Here is a 12757-nt window from a genome sequence, read left to right on the forward strand (position 1 = left end):
AAACATAGCAAGAAGCAGAAATTACGACAGTACTCATTATACAGTAGTACCGTGATGGCCCTCAGTATTCAGTATTATCACATATTTTGTACTGATATGTACGTTTTTGCATGGCCAATAATAGCCGGAAGTCAAGGTTGGTTATCAGCCCTCGGGGCCAATATCGATATCAGCCCTTGAAATCCATATCGAGCCCCCGAGTTTAACTTCCGGTAACATGTCAATCAAAAACTATTTGTAAACAAGTTGTCATCCGAAGCAGTTAGACGATCAGGAGAGGTTTCTCACAGATCAAATGACGATGTATGTAAATTCATACAAGAAATGAAAAATGAGAACACAATGAAAAGAAATTTAGAAATTTACGAATCTGCTGTAGTAGAAAAAATGTAAAAAATCAACAGTGGAAATCACAAAAGTTCCCGTAAAATTTGGACGTCATAAAGAATTTAGAAAATATATGACGTCACAATGAAAAAGCGATTGTTGTATGACATCGAAAGTTCAAGCGGAACATATTTCCAAATCATAGTAGCGATATGGTGTATTCTTCGTCAGCATTAATTGGAAATGCAACACTTTTTAAAGTCGTTTAATATTTACAATTCTGGGAATTAATATATTTATTGTTAATTATTTGTTAAACTTTTCACAAAACTTTGTTTACTCACTGGGATTCGAACTTTGTTAACTCACTGTGATACATTTTTTAAATTTTTTTCGTTAAATGTTTTTTTTAATTTTTGTTGAAAATATCAAACATAATTTGGTATATGCTATCTTTTTTCTCTTGCTTGAAAATATGTGATAAATAGATTATTACAGGTCATTTTCCATATGGTCCGTGGTATCAGCCCACGACCCATATCAAGCCCTCGGGCTAAAGCCCTCTGGCTTGATATGGGAGTCTAGGGCTGATACCAGGGCCAATATGGAAAATGCCATGTAATAATCTATAAGTACATTATCTGTGATGGTACTCATTATACAGTAGTACCGTGATGGCCCTCAGTATTCAGTAGTACATTATCTGTGATGGTACTCATTATACAGTAATACCGTGATGGCCCTCAGTATTCAGTAGTACGTTATCTGTGATAGTACTCATTATGCAGTAGTACCGTGATGGCCCTCAGTATTCAGTAGTACGTTATCTGTGATAGTACTCATTATGCAGTAGTACCGTGATGGCCCTCATGATTCAGTAGTACATTATCTGTGATGGTACTCATTATACAGTAGTACCGTGATGGCCCTCAGTATTCAGTAGTACATTATCTGTGATGGTACTCATTATACAGTAGTACCGTGATGGCCCTCAGTATTCAGTAGTACATTATCTGTGATGGTACTCATTATACAGTAGTACCGTGATGGCCCTCAGTATTCAGAAGTACGTTATCTGTGATGGTACTCATTATGCAGTAGTATCGTGATGGCCCTCATGATTCAGTAGTACATTATCTGTGATGGTACTCATTATACAGTAGTACCGTGATGGCCCTCAGTATTCAGTAGTACGTTATCTTTGATGGTACTCTATACAGTAGTACCGTGATTGCCCTCAGGATTCAGTAGTACATGATCTGTGGTGGTACTCATTATACAGTAGTACCGTGATGGCCCTCAGTATTCAGTAGTACGTTATCTGTGGTGGTACTCATTATACAGTAGTACCGTGATGGCCCTCATGATTCAGTAGTACATTATCTGTGATGGTACTCATTATACAGTAGTACCGTGATGGCCCTCATGATTCAGTTGTACATTATCTGTGATGGTACTCATTATACAGTAGTACCGTGATGGCCCTCAGTATTCAGTAGTACATTTACTATGATTTTATTCAGTAAACAGTTGTACCATGGACGCACTCAGTATTCAGTATTCCATTAATTGTGATAGTCTTCAGCTATACAATAGCACCGTGAAGAACAAAGTATTCAGTAGTGCATCATCTGTGAAGATATTTGAATAAAAGATCATTGCGATAACACTCAATTTTCAGTTGTAGCGTGGTGGTATTCAGTAGTCAGTTGCATCATAAATGTAGTTATTACCCAGTAATACCGTGGTAACTGTATTCGGGAATATCGGAATGAGTCTCACTAAGTATTCAGATGTATTTTTGTTTTTGTTCTCCAAGACTTAGTAGTCTCACGATGGTTCACGTTCTTTATAAGTACTATGGCTTCACTCATTATTTAAAACTATACGATGGAGGTATTCAACATTCATAAATAATTAAGCGCCACAGTGAGTAGAATCATGGTTGATATCAGTAATCGGTTAGGCAGTGATCATATTCAGTATCTAATCGTACATCGGTAGCACTCTCTACCGAGAAAAACCGTAAAAGTTCAAACAATTAAAGTGATATTCGGTTTTCCAAAGAATTATGATAGTATCGACATTCTCCCAAAAATAATAACATTTAATTTTCGATACACCAACAACTATACTAAATAACCACTAAAATTTAGAAATTTAATGTATTACCTTTTTCATCTGAAAATGTAATTTTCAAGGTCTTTACTAAGAAGTCAACATTCTGAAATTTGAGACAAAACAGCAATGTTAAGGGGACGACCATTTGATATTTGAGGGGGGGATCGATAGGATTTTTTTGCTGTATTATGCAAAATGGATTAAACATACATATATATATTATATATAAAGACAAACCAGTAGTCCGGCATGATACTAATTGGAACTTATGAAATGCCACAGAGGAAGTACGAATTCTTGCACAGGTAAGACATCTTAATAAAATAGAATTTCAAACGAAAAATAGTAACAATTTTGTAATTCAAAGTAACCCAAATATGCACAGGTGATCAAATTAATATACACGATGCCTGACTGACAAATAACCAAGGAATAACTGTCGCACTTAGCGTTGACAAACTGACCATATTACAATGATAATATACTTCCTTTTTAATCTTTGTCATTATTTTGTCTGCATTTTTCTGAATTATTACTATGTTAACATGTCAGAATATTCATAATGTTGATTAGATGCGTTTATCTGAATTTTTCTCAAGTTAATTATCTATAATGTTTAAAAAATATTTATAATGTTGATAAGATACGCATTACTTTATCGGGCAATAATATATACGAGATAGTAAAACAAGCTAGGGTCACATGTAAACAAATATTGAATTGGCTGTTAACAGGAATACAAGTTCAATCAGAAAGAGAAAAAACTATTACTGGACTAATTAGAATACGTGTCATCGATCAGAAAGCAATAGTGTTTTACGGGAAAATCAATCAATAAGTAACGCAGCAATGCAACGTACAGTCATTATGACGAATATCGTAGATATTGAAAATGTAATCGCACGAGACAGAATCACATGCAATTTGCAGACGATCAAATTACAGATCATGGTTTGACTGCAGCCTCTGTGTGCAACTACAACGAATTTATCTGAGAGTAAATGGCTATCTTTTTCAAAGTTTGGCTATCTATTCGCAGAAAAGAAGACGAGAAACCTATCTACCAAAAGCAGGACGGACAAAGATTTACACAACCTCATACAACTAAATTGAACGTTAATTCGACGTATGCAGTTAAAGTTGTGATTCGGCCACCCGAAAAACTGAAGTAAGTCTTTAATTTCATACTTAACTCATTCACATATTTTACTTTATATCTGTTTTATTTGTAAATATTAATTTTTTTAAGGATTTGTTAAAATCAATAAACTGGTTAAAATATGCTGATGACAGTGTTTGATATCACACATGCACCCATTGATCATTTTATCTACATATACAAGTATTAATATCACACATATTAAACACAAATTGACCATTTTATCTACATGTACAAGTATTCAACTTATAATGCTTATCATCTATTTTTATCTCGCTTAGAAAAGTGTCAATGTTTTGTTTTTACATTTGAACCTTCCTGATTCTGTAAACTGACCGAAAATTAAAAAAAAAAAACCCACATATTCATCAGTCTAATACAAAAATGAATGTATTTTCCACAGCAATTGATCTTCTAATATTGATCAAGTGACTTGAATAGATTTCTTTTTAAGGTATTTATAATCATTATTTCTAATTATATCAACTGAATGTCATTAAATTAATTTACAGTGATGTCATAAGACTGTCTGGCATGTTCATTTCACAAATATTTGTGTATGTTGTGACTTATAGCTAATTGACTTTCTATATATCGTTAATTTTATAATTGATAGTCTCTAATGACATAACTATTGTATGATCAGTGACTATTTGTGATAGTTCTGTATCTCTATCTGCCTGAATGCATTATTGATACTGGCTTTAATACAACAGTAGGGAGAGTGCGCGCACTAGAGTCTTCTTGGTGGTTCCAATCGATCACTGTTTGCACAAAGAATGAGTTTAAATATTGAGGTGTTTTGCTGGTTGGAATGTCAAAACACTTTGTATAGTTCTTTAATTGTTTTTCAACAATATTCTTCGAATGGTAATTTTTGAACTTGATTGCAGTAATTGTTCTCTTTGGACGTGCTTTCTGGAGGTGTTCTTCGTCTGGTTCTATAGCAGGAACTAGGGGCTCTTATCACAAAAAATCATATGATAAAAATTGATCGTAAGTTATACTGAAATGTTTGTGACTTACGAGTATTTATTTTCTAGTAAGAATTTTTGTGAAATAAGACTCAGCCCATCAGTCACTTAGTACAAAACATGTTAGTGTTTGGCTAGAGCGTCTTGTCTGTCTTGGGTTCATTACAAATTAAAGCTGAGACGATGTAATTTAAGATAAGGACGAGAAATAGTTAATTAGGATAAATAAGGTATGCACAAAGTGGTCTATAACTCCTTGAAATTGTGGTACGTTAGCTTTTACAAAAAGATAAAAAAAAAAAGTGTTCTGATCCAATAGATTCTGCTAAAAATACCAGAGGTATTGCATGTTTTGATTCTCGTTATTTCTGTCATTACAATAGGGAACTCGTCATACAGGGAGAAAGCATTGAACTCGAAGAGTTGACAACAGAAGATGAAGACTGTATTACATACTCATCTCATTTTAACACGTCCGGATACGATCTGAGCAGACGACAAAAGAGGAAGGAAGTACCTCTATTATTTCTGGTAATTAATCGTTATGCTTTACGTATATCGTCAAGCCTAGCAGAGTTATACATTGTCTTTCCGTATTTTCGTGAAATGTAAGTTCATGATGGTGTCCTAAAGGGGTAGGGGGTGAACAAATGGAGCTTGCAAATGAAAAAAATAATGCTTTACAATTTGTTGTTTGCTCTTGCTACACGAAATTATTTTGTTAATTCTTATCCTCGATGAAAAATGTACGAGGGACCTATAGAATTTTATTTTAATTTTAACATTTAAAACTATTTTTTTATTATTGTTTTTTTTTTTATTGTTAAGAATTTTCAATGTTTATTTAAATAGTAAAATGATAAATGATCCTAAAGAAAAATAAGTAAAGAAAGATAAGATGACAGTCTTAGTTAAATTGATTTTATGTGACCTTATATAAAGGACATTTCAAGGAGACGCTTTTATTTAAATTAATTTGCAACACTAAAGAATTATTACAGTATAACATTTCTTTGCAGTTTGAAGGACATACTTTAATTGCGACTTTACAGTGCAAGTTTTACAAGGAGAACGAGGTCGAACATTGTCACTGGGGACATACCTTGACATGGCTAGAGTATGAATGTAAAGTTGAAGACGGATCGAGTCACGTTGACGTTTTGAAAGAAAAATATTTGTAGTTACATTTGAACGCTACTTTACAGACATATAATGCTATGCTGTATACATTCTTTCAAGGAATCAAGGCTTTAACATCTAAGCAGTGGAACCGGGAAAATGTGATACCCAGCCAGTAACTTTGTAATATATACATTCCACGTACGTGTTGTGTTACTGGAGTTGCATTTGCATAAAAGGAGGCTTGTTTACATTATTTACATTGAACACAGGGTATATTCCTACAAGTATACATTAGTTATCAGTGCGGACATAAGTATCTTTTACAGAAGTGCGTTCTGGACACATTTAAAACAATACGACGCCTCGTCACCAGAAGACATAGGAAATACTTTTTTTTGTTCAATTTTTATATTTGAATATAACTGCATTCTATGCATGAAATTATTCTCTTTTAATATCATTCCATACATTCCAGTCGTTGGATGTGTTTATATTAGCTCACTTGGACAAAAGGGTTTTATGTGATATTCTCATCACTTGGCAGTCGTTATCTGTCGTCCGTCTGTAAATTTTTTCCCCCAAATTCTTTCTCTTAAACCAATTGGACAATGGAAACAAAACTTGGTCAAAATCACCCATATAGTTTATATGTTTAACACCTATACCTGGATTTCCAGCTGAGCAACCAACATGGCCGACGTTACTAAAATAGCACATAAGCTGTAAAACAGTCAAAATGGTAAATGTTTATGGCTTTCATTATATAATTTTTTATCTGATTTTCAATTCACAGTTATCATTTAAATTGAGAATATTTTTCGCACTGTCCTACTTTTGACCTATTTACGGCCCTTAGACTTTATAACTAACACTTCATAGAAAACTCAAAAGTTTCAGCCTTTGATTCAATTATTAATCTGATATTTGGTTTATTATTGTTTAAAACGAGTAACAGATCATACATGAGTTTCATTCTGGTTGACTCGTTTGATGGAGTTATAAACTTTTTACTTAGAATCTCCCACATCAAAAAAAGTTTTCTTCTCCGCTTTCACTCCGCGGCATTCTTTGTAGATATGAAGGCGACATTTGGTTTAAAAAATTCATCAATTCTAAGTTTCAAAGGGGATTTTCCGTATTTTGAAGGGCTTATTGACTGCCAGAAAAATATAATAAGTCAACATCATGCATAGATACCAGACGAGCAATACAGGATCCATGGAGCCTTTAGTTATGTTTATCTTTATAATACTGCTGCCGATGCTATATCCTCTCTAGTGAATAGTGGATGTATTCCACAAATCCCATTCGTAAAGTTAGAACATGCAAATCTAAGAAGATACAAGCATTATATCGACAGTTGCAAAACCCGATTTCTCATTCATTTTGCAATTATAAAAGTTGGAAAACGTGAAACTCCCAAAAATCCCAGATGTGTTTAAAATCCTAAAAATTTTAAATATGTTATTTGGAATATTAAAAATATCATGTTTGATTTTTGTTATGGTGAACATACATTTAGTATACATTGTATTCCTAACTATGGACTTGGGTAGTTCATTGAAATTATCCTTTTCGTCAATTCTAGGCCTTTTTCTAGGGCGAAACGCTCCTCTGTACATATAACGAACGTCTTCCTACCTTCCTATTTATGCATGATATATTGTTTATTATTTCGTATCATATTTATATCAGACTTATTGCGGAAATGAGATTCAAAAATTATGTATCACACTTATTAGTTTTTATCAAAGAACCTAATTGTCGTTGGTACAAAATAACTAACATTAGTATACTGATTCATAATAAGGAATTTACTTAAAACTCCCATGGCATAACTAGTAAAATTTCTCCTCCAAAACCAACGGATTATTGAACTAAAACCTAAATTACTGATTATCACATCGATCTAGCTAATCAGTGTGTTTCTCGATCCAATGGTCTTACATTTTTTATTCTTGTAACATTAAGTTAATTATTTTCAGCAAGGTTACACAGGTATACATTAAAAAAGGTCCAAAAGTGGTATCATTAAGTTACACAGGTATACATTAAAAAAGGTCCAAAAGTGGTATCATTAAGGCAAATAAAGGGACAGCAAATAGGCTATGTTAGGTGTTTTGTAACATTATGCATATATATAACATAATGTATAGAATGTCCGTAAAACCTGTGGAAAACTTCCTAAAAATTATCTTTTTCAAAACCTAGTCAATATATATAAACGAAATGGATATGTTATTGTCAGAATTATTTCCTGGCGTTCTAGTCATTTACACATATATGGTTTGATATCAGTCCCGTCTCATGAGCGATGACATAGAGCCAGATTGACTGGCTCAAAATTTATGTGACTGGCATTTATAAAGTCAAAATTATTATCGTCTACGATAGGTTGGATATACGATGAACTGCAAATATATAACATCTCCAAGCTACTATACATCATGGTCTTTGTAACATTATTAAGCATTACCTGAGTAAAAATATATATTGTATAGCCTAGCTAATCGAGTGGTCTAGGCTTACGTTTCCTACCATGATTTCCTCAATAAAATGAAGCTATTCAATAATAAGGATTCTTAATGGTCGAGTGAAATTATCTTTTCGAGAAAGTTTTACGGTCGTAATTATATTTTGGTTGACCGTAATGTAATATGTGTCGCACATATTACCACGGATATGTTCCACCTGAGGTAGTCACAACTCCGTCTTTTCCTCGATTGTGACAATCCCGGAGTATTACATGCTATGAGCAACACGTTTTTGATGTGGTAATACTACTCAATCTTTGTGTAGTGTTGTATAGACTGTTAATTGTCTGTTTGGTGTTTTTTCTTTTGGCCAGGTTGTTGTCTGCATTTCCCCAGCTTATGCTTTTTGGTTGGCCTCTTTGTATTATCTTTTCTGTGTATTATTTGCTTTAGATAATTTAATTCAGACAGACTGGCTTGTAAATATCTCGGTGTCCACCTTGTGTATGCCTTGAGTTCAAGAAATGTCTGCATCATGTGATTTTGAAAGCAAGATATATGTCCAGACCACATTAGTTTGGCATCTTTTCTCAAAGGTAAATGGTAAATGAACTGGAAACATATTTTTATAATCAACCAAACACGTACTGACTATTCCCGTTTAAATGGTTTTACACTAGTAATTTTTGGGGCCCTTTATAGCTTACTGTTCGGTGTGAGCCAAGGCTCCGTGTTGAAGACCGTACTGTGACCTATAATGGTTTACTTTTATAAATTTTGACTTGGATGGAGAGTTGTCTCATTGGCACTCATACCACATCTTCTTCTATCTATTAAGTGGATTTTTTTGCCCATAAGCCATTGGTGATAAAAACTTATTATTATGCTTGACTGGTAGTGTTGGCCAATAAGTCTCTGGTGATAAACTCTTATGACTATGCTTAACTGGTAGTGTTTGCCAATAAGTCTCTGGCGATAAACACTTATTACAATGCTTAACTGGTAGTGTTGGCCAATAAGTCTCTGGTGATAAGCACATTCTGACAATGCTTAACTGGAAGTGTTTGCCAATAAGCACAACAGAGGACACCAAGTGAAGGAGATAACTCACACTGGACCTATAGGCAGAGCAGAGGACACCAAGCGATGGCAATAACTCACATTGACCCAATAGGCTGACCCACAGAGGACACCAAGTCATTATAATAACTGACACTGACCCTATAGGCAGATCAACAGAGGACATCAATAAAAGTTAATATCTGACACTGGACAGAGGACATCAAGTTGTGGCAATAACTCACTCTGGCCCTATATGCAGACCAACAGAGGACACAAAGTGATGGCAATAACTCACACTGACCCTATAATCAGACCAACAGAGAGATCAAATAATGTCAATAACTGACACTGACCCTATTACTGATTTTATAACTCTAGTCAACCCGAGTTGGACGAATTGAAGTAGGCCTATGAAATTGTACAAGGTTCCATACCACAAAAGGAAGGTTAAGGAATGATTTTGGGGGTCATTGTTTAGGAATCTGGGGCCATTAACAAAGCATTTTTCTTGTTTCAGGACAATAAATTGTGTATAAGTGTATGGATCTCTATGAAATTGCACAAGGTTCCATATACCTCAGAAGGAAGGTTGGGATTGATTTTAGGGGTTATGGCTGGAACCCTTTAGGAATTAGGGGCCAAAAACAAAGGATTTTCTGCTTTGGGACAAGAACTTGAGTATAAGTCTATGGATCTCTATGAAATTGTACCACAAGGTTCCATACCAAAAAAGGAACGTAGGGATTGATTTTGGTGGTTATGGCCCCTTACTGTTTAGGAATAAGGGGCCAAAAAAACAATACTTTTCTAATGCTTTGCATACATTGCTTATTTCTTGACCAATTTGAATGGTGTTTAATTCAAAGTCTTGAGTTCTTGAGGTTCTTTAACATGCTGAATCTAACTGTGTGTTAAGATTTTGGATCCCATTTTTAAATTGGTCCACATTGAGGGCCAAAGGGTCCAAAAATAACTTGGTTTGATTTCGACAAAAATTGAATTTTAAGAGTGCTTTGATATGCTGAAAACTAACCATGTATTTGAATTTTGGATTTTGGGCCTCTTTATAAAATTGGTCCACATTGAGGTCCAAAGGGTCTAAAATTTAACTTTGTTTGATTTCATCAAAAATGAATTTTTGGGGTTCTTTAATATGCTGTATCATGTATTAAGATTTTGGATTTGAACCATAATATGAAAATGTCCAATTTCAAATTTTTAAGTTCTTAGACCACGTTCATTCTGTAGTAGAAAACTAGGCTGTGTCAAATATGTCATCAAAATCCAAATTCAGAGCTGTATCAAGCTTGAATGTTGTGTTCATACTTTCTCCAACGGTTCGACCTCTGCAGTCGTATCAAACTGTGCCCTGCAGAGCATTTTATTTGCTGTATAATAATCATTATTCCTGCACATTCCTTTATAAAACAAAATTATCTTGAATTATCTACCATTTTAAAGCAAAGTTATGAAATTTTCTGAAGATGATGATGGATGGCTGTTTAACGTTCAGTGGCAACATAAATGCATATTCAGGATGAAAACATATTATTATATATATATTAATATAAACCCTTCTTTGTACAAGACCCCATGCTGAGCAAAATTTTCAATGTGCTAGTTCACAAGGTAACAGTCCTCAGGAAGAATTGTCACCCTACCAGGACACATTATTCTGACTGAGACAACAGTCTTTGCTCTTACTCTTTAAAAATGCCATGTGTTTAACAGAAAAAACAGCCAATACCAAGTCCTTGGTTTGCAAAGGTTTGGATTTGATCCCACCACTTCCTGCGCTGTATTTGTAGAAGAGTTGTTCATATTCATTTTCTTCTTAAACATCTGTTCTTAAAGCATTTCTAAAGAGTTATGGTCTCATATATTATTTTTTAAAAATCTATCATTTAGATTTCTCTCTTGTCAGTTATGCTTTTTATTTACATTATCCTAATACAAAATATGAGAAATTTGGAACAGCATGGTGACCTATACTTTTTATTTTACACTTGAAAATAGTGCAATACAATCTATGTTTTTGCACATTATATATAAATTCTGTCACTTTTTGTTTATACTCCCATTTTTCCTCAAGATTCATGCTGGCTACAAACTAGCAGCAGTGTCTCAAGGTTAACAAAACCTTGCTAGAGCCTACAAGACTATTTTTCCACAATAAATATAAAGAAATTTCTGCTTGACCAATTTATACTGTTAGAGTAAAAGATTTTACAGAAAGAATATGTATAGTGAAATGAGACACAATAAAGATACATTAAAAATCTAATCACTAGAATATACGTTTACTATAATTGAAATTCACATTTGTACTAACTGCTCACTTTCTCCTTGGAGGATACTCATATACATTTAAAAGTTTCAATGTTAACTTGCAGCATGCTATCTTATGTTGTTTCAATAGCAAATAACTTTCAGGTCACAATAAGGCATTGTAAATGGAATAAATATAAATGTTTACAGTTCAATAATAAACAGGCTACCGTCACATTTCATGCATTTCAATGTTATGTACATATCTATTCCATTCAATGAAAATCTCAAACATGGACTTAAACTGCCATTATATTATCCAATCACACTGATTCCTTGTTTCTTCATGTACATGTAACCACTGGTTGTTGTGTGTTTACTGGTTGTTGTGTATTAACAGATTGTTCTTGCAGTGGTAGCGACAATTTTGTTGGATTAATTGTGACAGATTTTGTACAATTGTCAGTTTTATAAATGCCTACAAGTCTGTCTGCTAGTTCAAACATGTTGTTTCTGAGTGATATAATGATAAACTGTGCATTCCTTGTTCTCTCCTGAAAAAAAAAATACAACATTTTAACACTGATCTTGCAACTATGCTATTAACACTGATTTTGTAACTATGCTAGCATTAATCTTGTAACTAGGGTATTAACACTGATCTTGTAACTCTGTAGTTAACACTGATCTTGCAACTAGGCTATTAACACTAATCTTGTAACTATGCTATTAACACTGATCTTGCATCTATGCTAACACTGATCTTGCAACTATGCTATTGTACATAGTCTGATATTTACACCTATGCATATGATCTATTTTGTTTTAAATATGTACTACTTTCCAGTATGTTCTTTTTGACTGTGTCCTATTTGGTGGTGTTACAGCTTACAAAGTCTATCCGAATCATTTGCAAAGAATTCCGCTCAAACCAGTTCTAGGGGCCGTCTTAAACTTCAGTGAGGTGAGAGTTTTTTTTGCTCACTGTTAAAGGCCTCACTGTAACTTTGAGATGAAGAACAGCAATAAAAGTGCTGTTCTTATGCTTTTTGTGTGTTTTTTGCTGTTCATGTACTAATTTTGTGTCATGGATGGATACCCCATATCCTTTGTTTTTCTATTATTGGAAGGATAGTAATTGAATTTTCCTTTTTTTTTCATGATAATTTCTATGTATAAATTGTTAGTTGTTAGGCATGTATTTTAAGTGAGATTAACAACCTTGGAAAAAGTAGCTAATTTCTTTTATA

The 12757-nt window shown here is 33.7% G+C and overlaps 2 protein-coding genes across 2 annotated transcripts in view; one reads left to right on the plus strand and one right to left on the minus strand.

Moving 5' to 3' along the window:
* Positions 1 to 2534: 2534 nt before the first annotated feature.
* LOC127737752 (CB1 cannabinoid receptor-interacting protein 1-like) lies at positions 2535 to 6147 on the plus strand. Its single transcript, XM_052248649.1, has 4 exons — positions 2535 to 2753; positions 3488 to 3616; positions 4965 to 5112; positions 5601 to 6147. Exons 1-4 carry the CDS (start codon positions 2698 to 2700, stop codon positions 5760 to 5762), a joined length of 495 nt encoding a protein of 164 aa, XP_052104609.1. The 5' UTR covers positions 2535 to 2697; the 3' UTR covers positions 5763 to 6147.
* Positions 6148 to 11426: 5279 nt separating this feature from the next.
* LOC127737739 (structural maintenance of chromosomes protein 4-like) overlaps positions 11427 to 12757 on the minus strand; it is a 41298-nt gene continuing 39967 nt past the window's right edge. Inside the window, exon 26 of the mRNA XM_052248603.1 lies at positions 11427 to 12061. Within this exon, the coding sequence (XP_052104563.1) occupies positions 11852 to 12061 (210 nt within the window). The 3' untranslated portion in view covers positions 11427 to 11851. The remainder of the gene's footprint in view (positions 12062 to 12757) is intronic.

This window comes from Mytilus californianus, unplaced genomic scaffold, assembly GCF_021869535.1.
Source record: "Mytilus californianus isolate M0D057914Y unplaced genomic scaffold, xbMytCali1.0.p SCAF_4, whole genome shotgun sequence".
Taxonomy (NCBI): Eukaryota; Metazoa; Mollusca; class Bivalvia; order Mytilida; family Mytilidae; genus Mytilus; species Mytilus californianus.

Excerpts from the sequence above, each read along its gene's own strand:
- LOC127737752 (XM_052248649.1), top strand. The coding sequence starts at position 2,698 with ATGATACTAATTGGAACTTATGAAATGCCACAGAGGAAGTACGAATTC. Across the intron at positions 2,754-3,487 it reads AAGTACGAATTCTTGCACAG|AAAAGAAGACGAGAAACCTA; the intron begins GTAAGACATCTT and ends ATCTATTCGCAG. Across the intron at positions 3,617-4,964 it reads CGGCCACCCGAAAAACTGAA|GGAACTCGTCATACAGGGAG; the intron begins GTAAGTCTTTAA and ends TCATTACAATAG.